The sequence below is a fragment of the Netta rufina genome (assembly GCF_964035555.1).
Source record: "Netta rufina genome assembly, chromosome: 13".
Classification (NCBI taxonomy): domain Eukaryota; kingdom Metazoa; phylum Chordata; class Aves; order Anseriformes; family Anatidae; genus Netta; species Netta rufina.
In genome coordinates this window covers 10,619,357-10,643,695 of record NC_140136.1, presented here as the reverse complement: position 1 = coordinate 10,643,695, position 24,339 = coordinate 10,619,357, and the positions used below count along the sequence as shown (strand labels likewise).

The 24,339-nt window shown below is 41.7% G+C and overlaps 1 protein-coding gene across 1 annotated transcript in view; it reads right to left on the bottom strand.

Annotated features, from left to right (window-relative positions):
- Window positions 1–3,639: 3,639 nt before the first annotated feature.
- Window positions 3,640–24,339, bottom strand: part of PEPD (peptidase D) — a 133,208-nt gene continuing 112,508 nt past the window's right edge. The window contains exons 13-15 of the mRNA XM_084294651.1: window positions 23,335–23,519; window positions 12,557–12,748; window positions 3,640–4,322 (exon numbers count right to left, since the gene is read on the bottom strand). Of these exons, the coding sequence (XP_084150777.1) occupies window positions 4,173–4,322; window positions 12,557–12,748; window positions 23,335–23,519 (527 nt within the window). The 3' untranslated portion in view covers window positions 3,640–4,172. The remainder of the gene's footprint in view (window positions 4,323–12,556; window positions 12,749–23,334; window positions 23,520–24,339) is intronic.

The window sequence follows — 24,339 nt, the reverse complement described above, 5'->3', positions numbered from 1 at the left end:
CCTCTAGTGCTGGCCTTCTTTTTCCTGTCCCTGTTCTCTTTTGCTCAAATACAGAGGTGGCCACTTTGAACAGCTGTTGTCTTTGAGAAATCCATGCAACAGTCTCCATTACTGTCTTCTACTTAGGTTTTTATTCAGGGGAAGGAGACTTGGAAACTAATTACATTTTAGCTAAATTCCAAATTTCACCAAACAAAACAAACAAAAACAAAACAACAACAACCCCCCCCCTCAAAAAAAAAAAAAAGCTACCTTTCCTGAACCTGTATTGCAATTAAAAGGTTATGATAGGTTGTGGGAATGTGGGCAGGGAAAACAATTGTAGAAGGATAAAGATGACCTGACTGCACCCTGTTTGTTAGAGGAGCAGAAACTCTGGTGCAAAACGCAGGAGCTAGTCTCTTCTCTTTGCTCTGCGAGTTGAGACTACATCGCCCTGTTACCCTGCCATTGGTCTGACAGGTTAATGTGGGCTTCTCTCCAGACAACCTAACCAGAAGCTCCAAATCTCTCTCACTTTTCTGATTTTGGTGAAAATGGGCTACCTCTAGATGAATGATTTCTTAAAGCTCTTGAGTAGGAATAAAACTTTTGATGGAGACCTAGAATGCTCAGGTAGGTCACTTCAACATCTTGACATCACCAGTTCCACTTCCTTCTTTAAAACAAAACCACCGAGTTACGAAAAGCTGTTAGTTTGCACAATGACTTTTCCGGCTTAGCAGTCCATGCACTTGCTGTGTTTGCCTAGGGAAGCATCCAGACTGCAGCATGTCACTTTCAACATGCGAGGCCACAGACCAGAGATTTTACTTTAAAAAAAATTAATATCTACTCACAGTGTGAACTTGGTTGCAAGAGAGGCAGGAGCCTGTTATTTTAAACCCCTTCCTGCCACAACAGCTATCTCAGCCCCCTGCGGATCAAAGGCAGAGGTGAGGCTTTCCTGGTCACTGGCAGCAAAGCGCCTCAGCCCCATCCAGCCGAGCATCTTCAGTAAGGCACAGGAGAGCTCTCACAGTGAAGCGACTCAGAAGAACCTCTTTTCTTCCTAAGGAAAATTTGTAATAAATACATACCTACACAAGAAAATTTTAGTATAGCCCTATAAAAACTAGTATTTTCCTTTTGATACAATTTTTAATAGCAGTTATAGTCTGTGACAGAACATAGTGCCTCTCACAACAAGAAAAAGTGCTACAATGCTCTACATTTCACCTGTAAACCTGATTGCTGTTTTCTTACTGTAAGAGAACTTCCCTACTCTAACTTCCACGAGCACTAGGAGGCTCTACCACGTTAATTATACTGCGTCGCTGCAGCAGCATGATTTGCATGGCAGATAAACCCAGAGTGGCTCCAACCCCAGGCAGCTGAAGCAATTTAAATATATCAGCTCACTACTTGGACCTTTTAAACAGCCAACTTGCTCAACACAATGCACTCTGCTATTTTGGTGCGACTCTACTTGAGTCTGCACCAGGGGGGAAAGGCATTTGGGAAAACACAGCTAACAGCCTAACAAATCCTAATGTAGCCAAAAAGAAAATTTGTCATAACCTGCTTTCTCTCCTCCCCATACATTTAAAATGTATTAAATATCATTTTGCGTTTTTTAAAGGCCTTCTTCCCTGCCTCCTCTCCCCCAACAGATGCTAATATAAAAATATAATTCCAATTCACTTTTTGCTTAAGTGGATAAAAATTATCATAATTACAGAACAGAGCTCTGGAAGGAAGGGTGAAATTTCTAGTGACCGAGTTCACGGGCCTGATTAGGAAGGAAAATGGAGGACAGTGCACATCCCGACTACAACGCTTCCCCATCCTGGGCAAGCACAACAAAAGAGCAGCCGGTTACGTGAGCGAGCGCCTTCCCCGCAGAGCTCCTGTTCGCTGGTACATGTCGAAGCAAAACCAGTTCTGCCTCCTGCACAACACCAGATTGCTCGACCTGTTCTGCAGCAGCAGAGACCAGTATTTGCCAAGATTAATCACAGGCAGGGAAAGGCCTATTAACTACACTGGGGTTACAGCTTACTTGAAACAATTCCAAATTATTATTTTTTTTTTTGAAAATCTGTGAAGTGTTACTTTAAAATAGTAACTGCTATTGAACCAAAGCAACTGCAGGTTTCAGAGTGCCCAAAGCAGTGAGTGAGCTCCTGGGTGTGTGCAGAGCACACCACAGAAACGTACTTTGACTCAGAGGGAAGCAGGCTGAGGCCGTGAGCACGGTCTCGCACTGAAAAAACCTCCCGAGGTTTAAGGGGAGACGTGCCTGGAGCAGTGTCAGCAGGTTTCTGTGCTTGTGTATCTGCACAAACTAAATCTATTCTCACCAAAGCAAAGATTGAGACTTTTGCATGAGTACTGCATTTCAGGCCATGAGCCTGCCAGTCACTGCAAGAGAAAGCAGTTAGCACAGTTGCATGTAAAGCTGCTGATCATACGTCCTTCCCTCCTCATCCCTTCCCCTTCTTGCTCAAGACCTCCTGTACTTACCTCTTACAGACCATGGCCAAACCACCTATGAAAAAATGTAAATATGTTTAACGTCACTCTACTAAAAAATGAGCCTATAACGTCCCCTGGATTATTTCAGAATGTGATTCTTTAGCCTCTAACACATCAAGTTTCCTATTTGGCAATGGGTCACCAAGTATTTAGAAATGAAGAGCAGGTCCTTGTCACTCTGATCAACCCAATTAGCAGAAAGAGTGTGATGTGTTTAACAATTTTGAAAGAACTTATTTCAGATCTAACAGCAACACAGTTCTTTTCCACACTCTCCAAGCCCATGCTGCATTGCACAGCCCATATAAGACAGGAGCTTGCAGGCCCCCAGATCCTGTTGCCCATGTACCATCTACAGGACAGGAGATGCAGAGATGATTGAGATCTCTTCGCAGGGGAAAATCTTCCCTTGGTAAATGATAAGACATGGAAGGGCTCTGACACGCTGCTGTGACTCCAGAGCCCCAGGTACAGTGGAGAGAATGCTCTGAAGCTGCTTTGTAGTCCAACTGTGCAAAAGAGCCTGAAGACTAAACAGGAGTTTTCACATATTCATAAGCAATGAACGTAAGCATGATGTGTTCAGTAAGGAAGATTATTTTTATGTAGTTAGAACAACCAGGACTATTTTATGATGCAAGAAGAGCATTTATTCTCCCGCAGGCTTCACCTACAGTAAAGAAAGGACTCTCTGGGTAATTTAAATCTTGCATGAATGGAAAATCATTTTATGATGATTATTAATATGTTTGTGGTCTATCCAAATAAAATTTACATTATTTAATTCTGAACCTACTAGCACTGGGCAGTTAAGAAGAACTATCATTTCACAGAGCACATGCTGCTGAAATGACCCCGATCCCTGTAACAAAGATACTTCCTTCTTGAAATTTTTAAGGCTCACGAACACCACAGCGGTCTACATTTTTAAGGAACAAATAGATGGACAAATCTAATAAGCACTGAGCTGTGTGTGAAGGATCAATACACCCATTATCCAGAGCAGAAAAATCTGTCTAATGATGGGTCAAAGTTTCCAGAGCACAAATTGGTAGAAAGGTCAGATAAAGAAGAGGAAATGGCAACAGAAGAACATAATGAACACAAAGTTGTGAACACAAATGATGCCATGGATGAATTTTAATAAAAATTTCATTCTGTTTACTCCATTTTCATTGAAATAAGATCCATAAGAAAAATATACGTGTCATTGTGTCCACTAAGAATAGCTGATTTTTTCTTTTTCGCAATACTTGTACTGAAGTTTAATAAATGACTTAGATCGTTATAACTGCTGACAGCATTTATATAATCCACTTCTTACTTTAAAGAGTCTATATCATCAAAATTCAGATTTCATTGGAAGAAAGATATGTCAGAGCTAAGCTCCAATAGAAGTGTAAGCCCCACCGATTATGCAGCAGGGTTATTCAGGTGGCACTTGTCATTTAAACTGCTGACTGCAAGCAGCAACATTTGGTTTACCTGGATATCCAGTGCTGAAGCCTTCTACCTTCAGTTTTAATTAGCGAATCATTCCAGCTAATAGCCAGCCTGCTTCTCTTGCTATTAAGAATTAGATGCATTTTATATGCCACAGCATTAAATCAGAATGATGACTGATTAGCGTGAGACATTAAGTATCCCACTGCAGTTTACTGCTTTTGGCTGGACAAGGAGTCAAATGACTTGACACTGCTTTGGCCTTCTGCCATGAAAGCCTCTATTTCTTCAACAGTACGTGGGACGCACGTTAGCAGCTCCATTCCACTGGCTGTCACTGCAATGTCGTCTTCGATCCGGACCTGTTACAGAGAAGATGCAGTTATCAAGGTATTCCAGCTGGAGATGAGAGGCACATCAGGAAGCGATGGCAGTGGGAACAAGAGGAGCATTTCGGTCTGAGCTGTTGACAGAACAGAGGCAGACCATAAAGCAAGCAGCACCATTTCCCCTCAGCACCATAGCGGCACAGAGCACCGTAGGACGACATCCCCCTCGGGCTGCAGGCTCCTGCCACCCGCCCCGGCACCACAGAGGCTCCCCTCCCCTGCGGTGGCTCTGCAGGTGACGCAGGTGGTGCCTCTGCTGCTTCGGATGCCCCAGGGACAGGCTGAGTGAGATGCTGCATCAGTGAGCTCATGCTGCATAATTACATGGGGCCAACAAACCTCCACCCTCTGACATCAGGAGCAGAAAAAGGTACATTTCCCCCTGAATTTGCCTCCAAACTTGCTAGTGCACAGCTCGCTAGGGACAGGTTGAAGAGCAGTGCCTGCTAACATCTGAAGTGCTTATTCTTGAAGCAGTTCTGTTGCTGAGCTGCAGTTAACTACTCTGCACTTACAAACCACATTCCCTTCTCTCTAAATACAACCAACTTTCAAAGGAGGAGCTGCAATACGAAGTAGCTTGTAGCTGATACTCAAAACACTGAATTTGGAGCCAACGAGAAAACCCTAAACAGGTCAGACATTCCTTTTAAAATACAATTATTGCACTTCAAATCACGCAAGGGAAAAACAGATCCTCTCAGTTTTCCAGCTCTTGTTCTGTTAAAATGAAAAGTATGTTCCATTTCTGTTTGACTCTAATCTCTCCTTACCAGTAAATATGCCTACATAGTCATTTCCCGTTATCTTATCAGAAAAATGTTACTAAGTCGCTAAGCTGCAATAAAAGCAATTTTAGTAAGGTGTAAATCCAAGAGAACACAAACTCAGGGGACTCCCACCTTACAGTTGCTTTAATTGTTTCTGACCTCTTGACATTTTCAACTAAAAATAAAGCTGGTTAACATTTGTACTTCTGATTGCAAAATAATCCATTTGTTCAAACAAAATGAGTCATCCAGCCCTTATTAAACTGTTTAATGATGTCTTTGCCAGATTATTTCTTTTAGTTGGTATCAAGTTAAGCGTATTATAAAGCAGAATTAAATAAACAAACTCCACTGAGTTCACACTTTTGATTTGGACAGCTGTAAATTTGAAAGCTGCGAGTCCCTCTCCCCTTGGTGTGTCTGAAAGGCCCGTACTAGGCTGCAGAAGGGGAAATCAGCAACACAATGAACAAGTCTGTGCACTTCAACAGATTTTACCAGGGTTGCTTTCTTGATTCATTGCTTCAAATTTTGCCAGCTGAGTGAAAAATAAGCCAAGGATTCAGCCCCCAGCATCCATCCTGCTGCCTCTGATAGCAGCGCATTGCAAGGGCTGGGTTCTCCAGGCCCTGCCAAAAACCTGCTGGTATCCCGTCAGTGTGCAGAAGTGCTAGAATCCATGGGATAGGGCTGTCTGGTGACATTGTAAAAGCCCAAACACCCCATTTCACCAGTGAAAATTGATCTGGGCACAGTTTTGATGTGGAAAACAAAAATATAAGTGCCAAAGTAACTCAGCTGAGGTAAGGCTGAACTAGAACTAAGGCTAGAACTGCCCGTGGGACAGCCCCTTCCCAAGCACTTCCAGCTGCACAGTGTCACCTCTTTGAGCTAAAAGTCGCCAGTGAATCTGCTACAGAGACATTTCAGTCACAATTCATCTGCTTAGCAAGTAAGATCAGAAAACAAACAAACAAACAAACAAAAAAAAATCACACACACCAAAACTGATCTTATTTTCCAGTTCAGCATCGCACGCTTTCTCCACAACTTGGGCACTCCTTGAGAGGACTGACAGACTTGAAAACAGAGCAGAAGATGCCAGCCTAACATGGGGAAGTGCAGGTAGGGCAACGTGTCTGTCAATACTGCACCCTATATGTGCCTCAAGAGAAAATCAGGATGGGGAATGAGCTGGAAAATGGAGCTAGAGTGAGGAAAGGAGCCACGGAAAGCGAGATACAGAGAGGCCAGACAGGACTGACAAACAGTGGATGCAGAGGTAAAGTCTGGAATGGTGGGAGCCAGGAAATAGGCAATTCTGTAAGAGGATAAAGGGACAAAAAGATGGGGGCTGGCTTAGGACTACAAAAAGGGAGGTTCTGGCAGAGGTGGAAAGCAAAAGACCCTGAACAAGCAAAGCACAAGGGGAGGCTGGAGCCATCTATGTCTGAACACTGGGAGTTACCAAGCATAGGAGGACAGGGGAGACCCACAAGTTTGGAGTACCACACACAGTGACTGGGCATATAGGAGGAAGATTGTTAGGAGGCTGCTGTGGATTGCTGCAGTCCCGTGTCTCCCGCTGCTCCCCACCAGCTGCTCAGCGGGTCAACAGGATGCAGCTGGAGGCACGAACGTGCCGCTCCCCTAGTGCCTCACCTATCACTCCTAGGAAAGCTCCAGCTCCTTCTCCAGGATCCAACCACCCCTCTGCCTGGATGAATCTAACCTGAAGTGTGCACCTGCCATAACAGAGAATACTTCCCACTCTTGGTGCATACAATCCCCTTACCTAAAAAGAACAAGTGCAGAGGAACACAAGTTCTCAAGAGGGGATTTTTTTTTTTTGCATTTGCTTTTCTGTTCACATCCTCAGTGCTTCACACTGAACTTAAACTCAGCAGCAGCAAGAAGCAGCTTCAGAGGACCTGCAAAACCTTCCCTCCAGGAGAGCCCGGCACTTGGTCTTGTCTCCTGTCCAAATGGACAAAAGATGCTGGATCTGGCTGGCAAGGCTTACTAGCTTGGGACTGCCTTTCCCCGTGGGGGACAGTTGTTATGAAACTTGCTCTTAGAGCTGTCCCTGTTTGCAGGCTCTTTGTTCCACAGTGCTGCTCGTTTCAGGGCTACAACGTGGTTTGGAATCAAACGTGGCTTAAAGGAACAGCAAAGGGAGGTGCGGGGCCGTCGCTGCACCAGCGGCTCTCAGGGGCTCCCTGCAAACACCCCAGGGGGGACTTTGCTTTTTCAGCATGAGATGGCATGTTTCAGGAAGCACTCCTGCAAAGGAACGTCAGGAGTCTAAAATGCCTTCTTCTTATCATGGGTAGTGGCATGATCTATTTAGATACATTTGATTGCACAACTGCCTAACGCCAGCAACAGACCATCATGTGGCTTGATTCAACGAACCTAAGCCTGTCCCAAAGCAAGGCTGTGCGGGCACAGCCAAGGACAGCACAGGAGTTAAACACCATGCTGCTGTCAGCTATATATACAGCCTCGCACTTTGTCCTGACTAACTAATACAGTCATGCTCCCCAGAGCCTCTTGTGTTATCTTCCAAGCGAAGGGGGTTGTAGCACTCATTCATTTCTTTTGGATGATGATATATATAAAAGGCTTTTGAGAGTCAAGAAACAATTTTAGCCAATTAAATAGTCCAGATCTGCAGGATGACAGATCCCAGATGTGATTAAAAAAGACCACTGGTGACACGTCTCAATTTTTTTAATCTATTGAGCATTAGTTTATGGCTGTGGAAGGCAGCAATACTATCGCTACAAGATCCTAGAGCAGGAGACCTGCCTGGGAAAGGATTAGAGGGCATGTGCCACATGCGCTGCCACACAGAGTAAATTAGCACACGTGCTTCTGGCCAGCTTTAGAAGCTACGCATCTGCTATTATAGCTGGTTTCCTGCAGAAGCAGATGCATGTAGACAAGGGGACTCAGCCATCGACTCACCAATAATTTTTAATACAGCAAACTTATCACAAGCAGAGTTCAACTTCGATACTTCACAGGGATATATGAGGATTGAATAGAAAATAGACCCACCCCTATGTCAAAGTTAGGGAGAGGTGGGTATGGTGCACGACTAGGGAAACACCTGGCACTCTCCTGTTCCAACATTCTATGGAGAGGTAACATCAAGACATCTCCTCCGGAGGCTAACAGTCTCTCTGCTATGCAGGGACTCTTTCTTATCCACTGCTGCCAGTCTCCCTTCTCTTACTCAAAAGCAAGTTCTCGTGTCAGGCACAATTTATTTTAAAGGCCTACATATAAAGATTTCATAAAAAAGGATTGAGATTTGTAGGGTGAGGCCATGCATTTTATTAGATCAACTGATATGGCTGGAAAAAGAAGCTTTAGGCACACATTCCCTTCATCAAGCCTCAAAAAGAAGCAATAAACTATAAGCTAAATACAGGTTAATAGCAACTGCTCTTAGTTTAACCTAATTACATTAATTAGACAACTTAAGAGAAAAGGGTAAATGTTTGTAAGCAACTACTCACTGATTTTGGGCTGCCTATAATTATCACTTCTCAAAACTTTAAAGAAAGCTATATATTTCATGAAGACAACCGCTTTTCTGTGAAAACTTTTCCAAAATATGTTGAGTAGCATTATTACTGCTGCATAACGTGAAATGTTAAAAAGCAGATGAGCATTATAATGTTTATTGTGTAGTAAGCTACTTCATTCCACAACACACATTTGCCACAAGCTCAGGAACAGAGCTCAGCCTTATGCAAAATAGAAATCATGACAAAGACAACCGCATGGCTTTGTGAGCTAAAGGTAGAAGCAATTAAATACCTTTTCAGAGATGCAAAACAGAGAAATATTTTCTGCTTTTTATCTGATTTAACATTCCTTCCTGAATAAGGGAAGTCCTATTGTTTCAAAAAATATAACAATTTTTGCAGATCTTCAAGAGCTGGTTATTGAACTTTAAAGTGAGAAAAATCTGCAAATGAAAGGAAGTGATACATTCAACCTTCAGCTGTGATGGAGCGTTTTCTCTAAGTTACATACAGTTTTCACATACTAAGTGCAGTGCTGGTTCTACAAATCTTAGGGAAAAATATAGCCTGAACAGAGACTGAATACTTAAGGCAAAAAAAAAAAAAAAAGAAAGACTGAATGGTTTTACTGCGTCTTTGAGAAAACATCATATGAACTGCATGAATCAGAAATCGGCTTATGAAGAATGGAAATGTCAAACCCTAAAGGGCAGCATTTGGAGTTGGTATTTCCCCTTCCCTCAGGAACCAAATGCTTTTCCTGAGCAAAACATACAACCACATATACATACCTCTATGTGCTCTACTTGCACCTCTCTGTTTATTCAAGAGAACAACGCTTGCAGAGCCTGGGCAGAGCAGAGGTGCCCTGGGACAGGCGCTGTGGCACCGCCTGACGGCAGTCCGTGCCCCACAGCATTTATGACCTCAGTAAACTGGGCCTTCATTTCACAGAACTAAAGTACATGTGACCGAGTGACTTCCCAAAATTGGCTGAGGAAGCTTGTAATGGACCCGAAAATGGACTTCACGTCTGTCAAGTACGAGTTTAGGGCTTCAGACAGGGCAACGTGAGCTCTCAGAAGCAGCTCCCTTAGCAAAAACTCTTGCCTCGCTCCAGAGGGATCCGTATTTGATCAAGAACAACTCCTGATTGGGAAGAGGCCAAATTACGAGGTTTCCGAGCAGCAGTTACAGCCATACAGCCCGGGTGTGTTTGCGTTACACGTAGGCAGAAAGGCTGGACTGCCTTGCACCCGGTCTGAATGTGTGCAGCTGTGCTGCTGCACCAGCACCGATGGTGGATACCAGCAGATATTCACAGTTAGAGAAGGAAAAACTCTCATTTTCTCTATTCTTCCTTGCTCTGAAGCTTTTATAATCTCTTACAGCTAACACTAGGCAGCATGAATTACAGTAAATGGCTATGGTCTTTCTGGCACAGCAAGAGGGCTTCTGTTCTCAGTGCAGAGACTTGTCACATTCAAGAAAATTATCTAAAACCAAAAAAGACATGAATTCAAGGTGAATTCATTAAACTCCACAAATCCCTGTGTGGATCATCTTACTCAGAATTGCACTGGTATTACTTTGATTAATGTAAGTTCATTTTTGAAGTGAATTAAACCATACCAAATTAAGAATACTTTAATTAGTGCTGAGCTCTGCAGAGGAAAATAAGCTAGTTATTTCCTTTTTCAGTATGTATTTTTCTTACAAACTTAAAGAAACATTGGACATGACTGTAGTGAGCTCCTTGGCTAGAACTGCCATCAGTACTAATCCCCATACTTCTATGACTACATATGACTACACATCAATAACAACACTGGGCTTCATAAGATCTTTAAATCATGTAGAGAGAAAGTTTTCTGACATATGTTTGAGACAAATACTCATTCATTCTGGAAACGCTAAAATGAACCAGCACGCAGATAACTAAGCACTCTCAACAACACAAATTGCATTTTGATTGCATTACTGTTCAGCTTTTGTGCAGAATTCAGAAATATTCGGATGCATTTCTGTCTGAGATTTTATTTCCATTCTTCTCCTGGACAAAATCAAGTGACAACATCTGGCTCAGGGTGTGTGTGTATTATTTTTTTGCTCTAAGTAAAATGTATTGTTCACAGGGGGATCGGAGATTTAGATTTTTGCTCAATCGTTTTTGGGCAGCTCCCCCTTTTCGCAAAGTTTGTTGGCTGGCTCTCCTTACAAGTCATCATTACAGGAAGCTAAGCAAAAAACAGGGGAGAAAGTTAGACTTTGTTTGGAATCTCTGGAACAGAAGTGACTGATTCAGCAAGTCATACCAAGGTAGAGATGCTGTGCTGCCATTCCTGTTGCATGCAAACACACACCGCAGGTGAGCCACATGCATGCCTCAAGCCAGCAGAGCTGGAGAGAGCATTCACAGCAAACCATGGAAAAACGTGGGCTTCACTGAATGCTTCCAAAGAAAGCTCACCAGGAATCAATTCAACTGCCCAAAACCTCCCACAGCATGTTTGCAAGAAAAATGAAAATAGTTAAAACTGTTTTCATTGTGGTATTAAGTTACATGAGTGCACTACAGTGTTTCTTTAGAATACGTTTCAGCGCGTGGTACCATATATAACGTGTTCAAAATTAGAAAATGGAGAGTTAACTGCCTTTCATTCATCTGTATCTCAGTTGGCTGGCTGGCAAGTCTTGATAAAGAAACAACACAGAGACAGATAACGTTCCAAACCTCAGCAGTGAATTAAATAGCAGAGAGGGTAAAGTCCCACGTCTTTTGATAAGATTGCTCACACCGGATAGCGAGCTTCCAGAGGCAGCTGCCCAGGAGCCTGAGTGACTCACACAGCTGGTAATGGCACACACCACTTTTTGGTCTGGGTTGGTGGTTCAAAGCCAGCTCAGACCAAGAACGTTACAGTAATTACCCTCTCATGGCTGGTGTACAGTGATAAATTAGTTGATGGCAGCAACAGACAATTCCTAATGAGTGACTTCTCATACCAAAAAATCACCGCCGTTGCCAGCGATTGTTAGCTGTGTTGAGATTTAGCAGAAAAGCCAAGAGAAGGATGGGGCATTACAGCTGCCTGCTTTATCTTCTCTGTGCATGAATACGGAAGCCCAGAGAACAATGCAGCACCCTTCAAATGCTTGCTCTGCTAAAATGAAAACCTACTGGAAGCCACTGCAACTGCTACACATTCTGCTAGGGTGGTGGTTTTGAATGGGAAATGCCCTGGAGAGCATGGAGAAACAAGGCCCTTCTATTTACACAGCAGCTCTGAGTGGAAACGATCATTCGGACCACTGCTAACTCCCCAGTCAGCCAACCTTTTCTGCACACACGCTACTACATAAGCCCTGCAATGTGATACCTTAAGCACAAGAGCTCATGAAGACCACTGGCCATTCCTCAGGAAAACAGGGGAAGGTTTTACATTAATCAGTTTCAGGCCATTCTGGCATTAAGGCAGTAAGAGTAATTATTACTGTTTTTCTGTAATGCCTGACTTGAACAGCGTAAGACTCTCCTGCCCTGGGACAGAGCACCCGACTGCTGCTGCTGTAACTCTGGAATGTGAATCTCAGTCTCTTATTTCATAACATATACACGTCTTGGATTGGACAGAACTCCTACCTGGCACGTAACTGTACAGTGTTGACAGAAGGTATTTCAATCAATGGAAAAATACAGGTCCCTTGTTAATTAGGTATCACAAGTATAAAAGTACATTTAAAAACAACAAGAAAAGACCATTTTGTCTGCAGGGCAAAATGGCCTGAGGTACTGTTTCAGGAACAGACCCCCATACAAGACATTAAAACTTCTCAAGTATATAGCAAAGAAACAGAAAAGGGGTTTCAGAAAGCCATCCAGCCAAAAATTACTCACCCCACCAAATCCCCTGAAACGCTGCAGGACATCGTTGTTGATGAAACAGGACTGTGCAGGATCACAGAGGGCTTGGTCCAAGAGGTGGTCGATGAAGTAGATACCTGGTTCAATGGTCAGCACCATGCCCTGCTCCAGGTTCCGAGCAGTGCGCAGGCTTCGGAGCCCTGGCAGGTCAATGCGGTCCACTCCCTGGGGAAAAAACACCAGTTCTGATGGACAGAAACACCACCTGTGGCAAACCTCTTATCAAGACCATCCAATGCTGACCGTTCCATAAGACATCCAAAACACATAAAATAATTGGGAATTAGAGGACTGAAATTGTGCTATAAAATTCTCTCTCATCATTCTCTCATTTAGCTTTCAAGCACAGTGATTACCAGGTTTCAACTCAATAGCCAAACTGTTTTTTAGGCTGCAGAAGTTCTGGCTTTAGGATGTGCTCAGTACTGTCACACTCTACCTTGGGAGATGTACTATTTTTGGAGAACAAATAATTTCTTGCACTATTTCTTTCTATACCTTCTCTTGAAGTATATAGTATCTTAAGCAACATGAAAATCTTGAAATGCACCCTCCACATCATGGCTGAAATAGCTGAACTATGCAACAGAGAACAATTTCTCCAAGGATATGCAAATGTTTATTCTCACTGTATGTTATTAAGCTTATATATTTATGATCTTGATTCATGAGCAATGAGTCTACACATGACCTCATAAAAGCAGCCCATTTAAAACTAAACTTTTGTCAGATTCAGACTTTCAGGCAACATAGTTTTTAATAATATCAGTCAGCACCAAGTCAAAACAAGTTCTGACTAGCAAAATGTTCTCTTCTTCTCAAAAGCTGGTAAAGTAAAATGATATATGAGGACGTGCTTAGTCAAGGAATTAGAAACACTGCAAAGACTAGTTCAGGATATTAATTTTCTTCCCCCAAATGTGCCAGGTATTGCAACATCTGAATAAATATATCTCGATCCCACTAGTTTTTTGAAAATCCTTTGCAACTGTAGCAAAATTTCATCAACAAATATCGTGATGACCAGCAAACAGATCACAGGCCAGCCAGCTTACAAACATGTACACACTTCACTCATGAAAACTTTTCTGAACTATACAGCCAAAGGTTAGTGGGTTTGCAAGACAAAGGCTTTATTTATCTGGTCTCCAGGTTGCTTTCCCAAGGCCTTCTCATGGCCAAAGTCATCATAGTTTTCCCGTTGGTAGCAGGCTGACTCTTCTCAAAAGCACCAGCACTGTAACTGGTAGCAGTTGAATCAAACATCCCCTTCTGGAAGGGGAAGCTTGTTGCCAGGATGCTACCCTCTGCTTCTGGCAGCCAGGGCTGCACGTCCTGGCACAGCTGTGCTCCTGCATTTCTTCCACACCTCTGGAAGAAGTGCCATGACGCCGGGGGGAGGCAGGGGCATACCCTGCATATTAGCCATGTTTTAATCTCACCGAATCGCTCCCTCTTCAAAGTGTGTCTAACCCCACAGCACTGTTTGCTCTTGAGCTCCACTTTCAGTTCAGAGAAAGCCTATCTCACAGGAGCAGAGCCTGCAGTAGCCACTCAGCACTGTTTGTTTTGTTCTCACCGGTCACCCAAGCAATAATGGGGTTGCTTTTTTTTTTTTTTTTTTTCCTTTGCAGAGCTTATTCTGTCCCAATGCAAAACACCTTACAGTAGCCAAGGTTTTCAGAGCTAACTAGCTTGGGCATCTGCATGTGCCCATTTTTTCAGAAACGCTGAGCATATGCAGCTCTTGGTGCCCTTGTAAGCCAGGCCAATAGGATGCAGCAAACATACTCTGACTGTTTTCACTGTATAATTGCTACCTTTCATTCCAAACATTCAATCCATGCTTTGCATGTTACATTAAAATAAGAAGGCACAATTTTGATGTAATGAGGCTAGGAAACATGAATAGTGTGATATTAAGCACAGCACTTTGCATTTAAATTCTTATCAAAAATCAAAGAGAATCAATGTATTTCTAAACTTGAAACAATAACTGTGCAGAAATGGAGCCATTTTTCTTTTTGCTGTTGCCCCATGGGGTTTGGCATCTCACACATTCATTGTAATGCGTAAAGGAAATGAGGGCATCCAATCTTGTGGATTAATCTTTCCATGAGCTGTAAACAATTAGATTAGTGTCTGGACCTTTTGGTGTGTTGCCAAGTATCTATCGGCTGCTTTACAACAAACAACCCATATTTGGCTTTTAAGTGTACTTCCCTTCAATTCTGTTTGTAAATGACTTTTCTAAGGCAGTCAATCCAAGACAGATGCTAGAAAGATGAATGCACAGTGAGAAAAACAATGGCAAACATCCTCTGAAGGCAGCGCTGGCACTGCATGTGCATTTTTTGCCTTTTCTTAAAGCAAAGGAGATTTAATACCAGGTGTGATGACCAAGCCTGGATGCACACCTCAGGTCTTTCCATACAAGCACTAAAGCAACACTCAGATGCTTTGTCTGGACAGTCTGCAGTCCGATTCTGCTTTTAGCATTCCCTCCAGGAAGCTAACAACATGCTTACAGCCAACAAGCAAGAGCCAGGGACACACAAGAGGATGCCTTCGGAGGTGGAAGCTCCCTGGATGGTCACCAACAAAGGAAACAGCCCCCAGTCCTGCTCCTACAGAAGCAGAAGGAATTCACAAACTTTCTGATATTCCCTCAATCCTAGCAACTCCACGTTGTGTTAGCTCCTGGTTTCATCTCCATATCCTTGGATTTTGTGAGTACTGAAGCCACTGGGTAAATGGCAGCAGCTGCATTTATTCCACAAAAGCGTCTTTTATGGGCCTTTGGAGAAAGGGTAACTGCTCAGCTTATCAAGGACAGAAAGCAGGACACCAGTGGGTGGGAACATGGCAGGGAAGCCCTACCTGCCCCTTTAGTAGAGTCTGGCAAGGTGTTCACTAAGAGATGCATGAAATGGAAGAGGAGAAGGGAGTTTCTGGCTGTCACCTGTATGTGGCCATGCATACTCAGTCTGTCTAATGTGAAGCTGGAGGAAAAGTTGTGCTGAGGAAGGGCAAGAGCATGGCACAGAAGATGATCATGTAGGGGTGATGACAACATTCCTTCTTTTGAGAGCAGCACTGGATTAAAACATATGTAAAGCTATGGCCTCAGCATCCCAAGTGACATCTGAGGCACTTGTAACTATCTCGGTAGGTACCATGTCCACCAGCTCCACTTTGGTGGTTTACAGAACCAGGACAACTGAGGACTCTTGTAATGACCGAGACACCTCCCTCCTCAAATGGAAGGTGAGAGGTCTGAAACAAGGACATTGCCATTTCCCATCATCATGTCAAATCCTGTTGAGAGTAAAGCCTGCTGAGGAAACCTTGCTCCATTGGTATGAATCCTCTGCCACTAACAGATTTCCTTCTGTGTAAGGAGGAAGCTTCCATGTATTTTGCAACTAGACAGCTAATGTCTTGTTTTCAACAATAACCATGATGTTGTTTTGGAGTTAGATGAAATGAAGAGTAAAAGTCTGAATGCCGGCGCAGCAGTTGTGGATATTTGTTTCTATTATTGTTATATCCTGGAGGCCTGGCCATGGATCAGGACCCTGTCACACTCAGTGCTGTATGTACAATTGTAAAGCGTAAGATGGTACAAAAAAAAAAAAAAAAAAAAAGAGAGAATAATCTAGAAAATATTAACACCTAGGCATCCAAAAAGAGACTCCTAGTGATATTTTGGGAATATTACTTTTCAAAGAACTGTTTATTTTCCTGTATACTGCTACAACAAACTATATCCAAAACCATTTTCTAAGACTGATTTTATTTGGAGGTTCTGCTCACATTTTAAAATTGAGACACTCCCACAGTAAGCACAGATGTATGACACTGTCATTTGTGACTGTACTCCTGCCAAGAACATCGGATTCCAATTAATGGTTCATGTAAGGTAACAAAAAACAGCATGTCTAGGCAATAAGGACTGTCAAGGGAACAAGAGAATTATTATGTAAACTGATTTCATTACTATGTAAGCAAAATAAAAGTTCAAATTAAGTTAAGTGGAGAGTAATATAAAATATAGATCTATTTTTGGAATAAGGAGGGAATTAGGAAGTATGCAAATATGCCTATCGCTCAGGAAAGTAGGAAGACTTACAGAAGACTAGAAGTTGCAATATCCCAGAATACCTCAATGTAAGGATGAATAGCGATCTGCTTTTAAGCAGCTCAGTGATTAATGGTACATGTTACTTCTTCTATGGAAGAACTGCAATGTGCATCAGGATGGATCTTGTCCCACAGCCACCAGCTACCAGGCACAATGATGGAAAGCACAAAGAGCTCTTGGAACCCTTGGGTGAGACTGATCTTGGGTGTGTCTTTAGATCAGGTCAGAAGAAAAACACATAGGTGATGTCTGCTGGCTGCTCATCTCCTGCAAAGCCAATGCACCAGCTGGCGATGCACAAACACAGAAACCAGGGCTGCAAAAGGCTTAGTTGGCATCACCCACAAGTTTTCTCAAGCCAGCAAGAGCAGCAAAACACGGCCACAGCAGAGATCACCAAAGCTATTCATAACTGCAAATACTGAGAGACACAAAACTAGTTTCTGGTGCTTTTTTCCAGTTAAATCATCACAGAACTTCTCTGAGCCTGACAAATAAGACTGTCCCATTTGGACCACATCCGATACAGTGAAGTCCTAACCGTTTTACCAAATTGAGTTCAATCAAATATTTAATTCAACAGAATACCAACGCTGTATTGAGATTATACAAAATTAACACTGAAGTGAAATCTCAGCTCTTTCCCTCTTCCCCATTCTCCCACTGTGTATACCCAACATCTAATTAGCTCATTTATTGTAAAAAGAATGGAGCCCTATGTGGCTAGTAAAATAAAAGGCCTGAATTCCATTTCACTTGTCTCCTGGTCCCTTCCCTCTCAGCCCTTGTTTCTCTAGCTGAGTGCTGCTAATGAAGATTACTTTATTCAGTCTGTCCCGCTTTTCCCCAGCAGCCTGAGCTGCCTATAGTCACCTGAAGGTACTGCTACTCCTGCCTTTGAAATCAGCAGCAGGTTACCCGAGAACATGCCCCAAGCATCACATGCCACTTGTGGCATTTGCAAGTCAAAGCTTCCACTTCTGCAGGAGAATCTAATTACTAGCTGGAGCTTTTGGGACACAGCTCTAAGTTAATATTGGGGGAATGAAGGGCAAATGATATTATCTGGCTATTTTTATTTGGAACATTTTTGCTCTTTTCCTAGGTGGTATCAGGTTTAAACTGCCTGGTAAGTTTTCTGCTATTGCAGGGAGTGAGGAAGAATCACCTGTCACTTACTCGAGGTAACTGCCTGCTCTGAGTCAGATACAGCTGAATTTCAATCCATCGCTTAAATGCGGTTCTGTCCATAACTTCACCTGTCATTTTTACTGCCTGATCCCCAGATGTCACCAACCTCCATTGCTATCATAATGGAAACAATGCAATGTACAGTTGTTTTTTTTTTTTCTTTTCTTCTTAAAACCTAAGGGTGAGAATAACCAAAAGCAAATAGTAAAAATCACTAACTTGCCAACTACAGCATAAATCTGGAAGATGAGGAAAATATTATTTAGATAGATAGGTTATTTAAATAGATAATTCAAAAGAATTGTGACAAAAAGTTGTTACTAAGTTGTAACTCTGTTATCTTGGTTTTAGATTCCTCCTGCATGTAGAATGACTTACTCAGAACCACAAGTTCTGTTAGTCTCTGCTAAACTTTCAGAAAGATTTGGACAACAAATATTCAGATAAAAGCTCTCTTAGCACACAAAGTGTTTTGCAACAAACTTCAGCAAGTAAAACAAACATAAGCAAGTATCTACTTCAAAAAAAAAAATAATAATGAAACCCAATCCAAGCAATAAAAAACCCAAGTCCATAACACTTTCTTTCTCAGAGGAAGAGGGGAATCCTGTGGGGAGATGGTGCATGGTCTGCACCAGGCACTGCACTGACACACCACCTGGACCTTCCCTTCTGTTCTGCCTTTGCCCAAGTCCTGTTTCCAAGAACACCCACACTCCAGCATCAGTCCCTGCAGGGAAAGGCTGCTGGGACCTGATCACAACTTTTCTGAGCATATGAAAGATGTGACAGCTATGGTAAGAAGATCTATTAACCTAACTCTGGGAGGGGTTTCAAATCCCACAGAAGAATCTTTAGTGCTGTAGGAAACTTTACTGGTGTTAGACCCAACACAGACACTCTGGATTTCAGTGCTATTCTGCATGGAAATGCTGCAGAATTGAAAGCCATTACCAGTTTGTCTTTTGCCTGCACTCTGCCTGCTCAGTGGCCCACCCAACCACACAGCTCTGCTACTGCTGTAAAAGAATGCAAAGAATCAAAAGAAAAGTGATTCAAGGGGACCCCATGAGGCATAAGAAGCAAATTTCTTGTATCTTCTCAAGGCAAAAAAAAACTGACTACAAGAAAAAAAAAAAAAAAAAAAAAAAAAAAAAAAAAAGCTAAAACTGGTAAAAAGCCCTTTTTCTCCTTGCTCATTTAAGTGCCTACCATACAGGTTGTTTCATGTTTGCAGGTCCTGGGTACACAAAGCTGCAGCAAGGCTTTGCAAGGTTATGACCAAGTGAAGCAATTTGCATCACTGGGACTCCACATAACAGCTTTAGGCTCCTTGGTAAATTCACCTCATCCTCTGCTTCTTAAAGGAAAAACCATTAATGCATGATTTGCAATGCTAACCACAAAAAATGAAATTTTCTGCTTCAGCATAAACTAGGATACAAAAGGAAAATAATTTTTGTCAGAACAAGAAAGGGAACAAGATTATTCCTGCATTCTCTAGTAGGTTTGGCGACCTAAATCCCCAGACAGTCATCTGGGACCTGGTGGAAAGCTTTCTGTTTGAGCCAGACGGAGCCTGCACACCTCTCCGAACAGCAGAGATGTTCCCCGAACACGCACAGTCACGGAGGACATGGATAACTCCAGGATCAAAACAAACCGCTAACCTTAATTTGCCGATGCAGAATAGCAATGAAAGGATCAGCTTTTCGTGAGAATAGAGAACTGAATTAAAACTTTAAACTAAGGTAAATCTTGTAATTTTAAAAGACAAAACAAAATGAAACTCTTAATTCACAAGATGTTAAAATCGCAGTAGTTATTAACTTAACTTAAATTAACTGGCTTATTATTACAGAAAGTCATCAAATGTACTTAGCATTCTTCAGAGCCTTACAGTCAATTAATATAACATGAAATTGAATCAACTCAAGCATCTAGAGACACAGAACCTAGATTTAAATGAAAACTTCAGCCCCATCTACCTCAGGGTCTGAAAATTTGGGATCACCTACCACATTTGCTCAATTGCAACAGGCACAAACCCTCATTTATATCCCATATCGAATTTACCCAGAAACAAATGAAAGAGTGTGGGAAAACCACCTCCATGATTAAATTTTACAGCTGAAGCTAAGCCCAGTGGAGTTTTCACCCTTTGAAGCTAGCTCTTTCTGACTGAAGGCCAGATTTTCTGAAGTGATTAGTACCACTGGGGCTGGATTTTCAGAGCTGCTCAAGTTTTAGTTAGACCCTTAAAAGAAGCAGACAGATTTTCAAAGTAGTATTCAACGCTCAGCTTCCCCAGTAGGAATAAAGTGGCACACTACAGGAGGCCACATTCTCAAAGGAGCTCTTGACTGTGGAGCACTTCTGAAAATCAGGACATTTACTTGCATGCTTAAAAGGGGAACACCAGTGGTTACGTTCTTTTAGAAACCTTGTCTTAAACATAGCTGCTAAGCCACGTTTATTGCTGGCCAACACTCATTACTCTTTATTATGGCAATAAAGGATGGGAAATGTTATATTTTCTAATATTCAAGAGTATCCTTTACAGAAAACGTGCAAACTTTTTAGTGTTTGTCAAAAAGGAAGAAAGTACTTGTTCAGTGCTACATGTGAAAGCAGCTTACTGGAAAAGATGAAAACCTATTATTGCCAATTCTGAAAAAAAAAAAAAGCAAACCAAAAAACTTTGGCTACTAATGAATAACTAATCTAAGCTAACAATGTCTGGAAATAGTTTTTTTGGAACACACAAAACTTTGTGACGGGTAAAAATTAGGAAATTAAAGCTTATTGTATTATTCCAAATGTAACTGTTTACACTTGAGGAAAAATAATGGAATAATATCCACTTGGAAAAAGTTTTTATTTTTAAAAATCCTTTGTAATACTCCCAGAAATTCCCTCGGCCAAAATAAAATAACTTGCTTCTTAACCAGTTAGAAAAAAAGAGCATGATACATGGCATAGGCTCAGCGTACAATAAACACACAAATAGCTTTATAAAGTTCCTTGTGAAAATCTTGCTAGGTAGTAATGTTTAAAACACACCAAAAATCACTCCCCAGTCCATTTGTTGCTTTCAAAACACATCATCTCATGAAACAAGCCATAGATAAAAAAGCCTTCTCCTATTTAATACAGACATTTATCAGACTCATGAGAAGAGTCCAATTGCTCACGTTTAGATTTGCCTGGGGAAAACCTCGTCCCCTGAAGCCTTCCAGTGCCACCTGGGAGCAGCAGCCCCATGGCTTCCTGCTGCCACAGGCAGGAACTGTGCCTCGCATTAGAGGCTCAAGCCCAGAAGCACCTAATGCAGTTCACACCATCGACAGGCTTCTGATGTGGGTTTTCCACCATCAGGTGCTCTGACGCTCACCTTAGCCAAATGACCCAATGCAAGGAATCTCATGCTTAGGGTCAGAAGAGACGTGTCAGGTCTAACAGAGGTGGAATCAATGCTGCAGAGAGACTTCAAAGGGGCTGCCCTTCTACAGAAGCCCAAATGCATTGTTTTTCAAACTTAAGCTGATGCCATGCTACATGCACGTTTATATGCCAACACAGGTCTTCAGCTACTTGTTCATGAGTTCACATACATGCTTGCCCTATATTCAGGAAATTTGTTATTTAGGATCAGATTCTGAAAGGGAATTAGCCATGCAAATATTTTTAATTTAATAATGTAGTTGCATGTCTACACAAACAAATTTAACATTTGCAAGTATAAAATTTTCTATCTGCATAGAGCTCTGGTATGTTTTACAGACCTTCAATATAAAAGTGGAGAGTTTAACTTGTATGAAAATTGCATCCCTAAATCTAGTTTTATCTATACGGTTGCTCTTACAGATCTCTGGATATATCAATATGCTCCCAGAAAAAATGTCTCTTAAATTATATAAAAACTTAAAAAGCAAACACAATACTTTTCACTTTCTTAATTCTTCTCACTTGTTCCTAAAATTTAGTTCTCTCTCTACCATACTAAGTCTTGAACATATGCTTAAGTTTCAGCAGCTCCACCAAATCCAGCAAGGCTATTCCCAACACAAGCAAAAACGATCTAAGCAAAGGCATGCAACACTGGGGTCCTGGATTTCAAAGTCCATGAATTCTCCCAAGTCACCACATCCCCTGTGCTTTGCTGAATGCCTTCCATTTATACACGGAGAGAATGCACTTGGGAGAGAGAGAGGAGGAGAAATATCCATCCTGTCTGTATTAGCTAGTGAAGAAACCTTAAAATCAGCATAGGGTTGCTTTTGATTTTTGTTTAATTTTTATTACATGTAAGTATAATAGCTGATGCCAATACATTGTCATCACAGTACTGTGTGTCAACAACAATCATCTTGTAGTGTTTAAAAATAACAAGTACCCTCAAATATTATATCCTGTTTCTTCCCTCTGCAAAAGCAAAATCAGTGAGAGCAGCTGTTATGCAGCCCATGCACCCAACATGAACAAGCTTTTAAACATGCTTAAACCTTACCTAAGAAAACCCTTAAACAGTCAGCCTCATGTAACCAAAATGTAATACAGAAAATCCTTCTGAAATCTTTCTGAAGCTACTGTAGACTTCCTTTTTGTATTCAAACACTATATTCAATTTCCTTAGAGAAGGTTTTCTTTTTTTTTTTCCAGTATCATTGCAAGCATCTTATCATTGGGTACAGAATTTTACCTATTCTGTTTTCAAATTGCAGTCACAAACCATTGTGTTAATTCAAGGGAAAAGGTAATCACTTTGTGATTTCTGCAGAAACTCAGAATACAAGAGATCATGCTTTCACATTTGCAAAGACTGGGAGACTTTATGGACACTTCCCTTCTATTTCTGTTCCAGAACAACACATCTACATCGATGCCTGTGTGGACAGCAGAGATTAAAGTTCAAGACAGGAATATAAACCAGATTGTTTCCATATGCCAAGCCATCAGGATTTACTAGCCCAGTTAGAACAGTAGGTTCCCACAGCTGTCTCACATCTGGAACACAGCAAGTGAGTCCTCTCACTACAGGTTTCATGTGGCTCAGGTACACTACATAGCTTTCTGTCATGGTGTAGTTATGCCTGAGTGATATATGTTACAGTGGTGAATCTAGGAGGTACACCACAATGTATATAGAAATTGAACAGATGAAGAATGTCCAGAGGGCAGCATCAGTTGATTTCTTCCTACAAGCAATAGATATTTCAATGAAGTAATAAATTCCCCTTAAGTGAACTGCATAAGATATCACTAGATACACCAAATATCAAAGGGATACACTTAAATGCACCTCTGTTCCACCTCTGAGAAGATGTAACCGACTAATCACGCATTAGCTAAGAGAAATGCTGATCGAATCAAAGGGGTTAATCTACGAGGCCGTTGAGAATGGACTAACACTAACCTCTGGGTAGCCTCCAACGTCATGCACATCGATTCCAAGTAGATGTCCAAGTCCGTGTGGCATAAATATTGCACCCAGATGAACCTTCACCATGTCATCTACATTGCCTTTCAGAATGCCAATTTTTGTCAACTCCTCCAGATGGACTCTGTCAGCCAGACGGTGCATATCAGGCCAGGCGACCCCTTAGAGAGCAGAAACAAGCAGCTGAGTTAACTATTGCTAAAAGTTTTTAAAGACAACTTTCAAAAAGCAGATGCAACACGTCTTTATATAAAAAACAAAGGTGGCAAGAGAAACTACATTAGCAGAAAAATACTTTAAACAAGACAAAATTATCTTAAAATGCATGCAAAGCACAGAAAACTACAAGCAAGAGGAACAGCAGCATCCTATAATTCAGCTCCACATGAAAAAAATTAAGAAGCTGCATCTATGTCTATGCAAATGCATACGTATCAGTGACGTTTTCAAAAGAATATGAACTGTACAATGCAGTTACTTAAAACACAAAACATAAAATATTACTATACCTATTATTTTCAATAATTATTATATCCATTTAGAGCATTTGAGATGGACAGTACTTTTCTATGTATGTAGGAGATTTAAAGCCCACATCGTTTGGCAAAGGCACTCTCCAGAAATTAATGATTCCCTTGTGTTGATGGGCTGCGTAAAACACAAGTCCTCTAATACACGTACTAACACAGCATTACAAAATACTGTTGGTTGACTAGAGACAGCGTGCCAGGATGCATTAGATTTCTATTATTTTGGTATAGGATACAATTTTGTTTGACAAACTGCTGGGGGGAGGAGAGAGGAAGAAAGCAGCTCTTTTGTTAGTAACACAGTACTGTCTTAATTAGTTCACCATGGCTTTGAGTCATCAACAGAGCAGTTGCAGAGTCAAGACAACTAGGGCTAAGGTACAGTAAAAGAATATTTTCCTTGTTCAATTTTGGCATGATTAAATAAATAAAACCCCAGCAATTTTTAAGG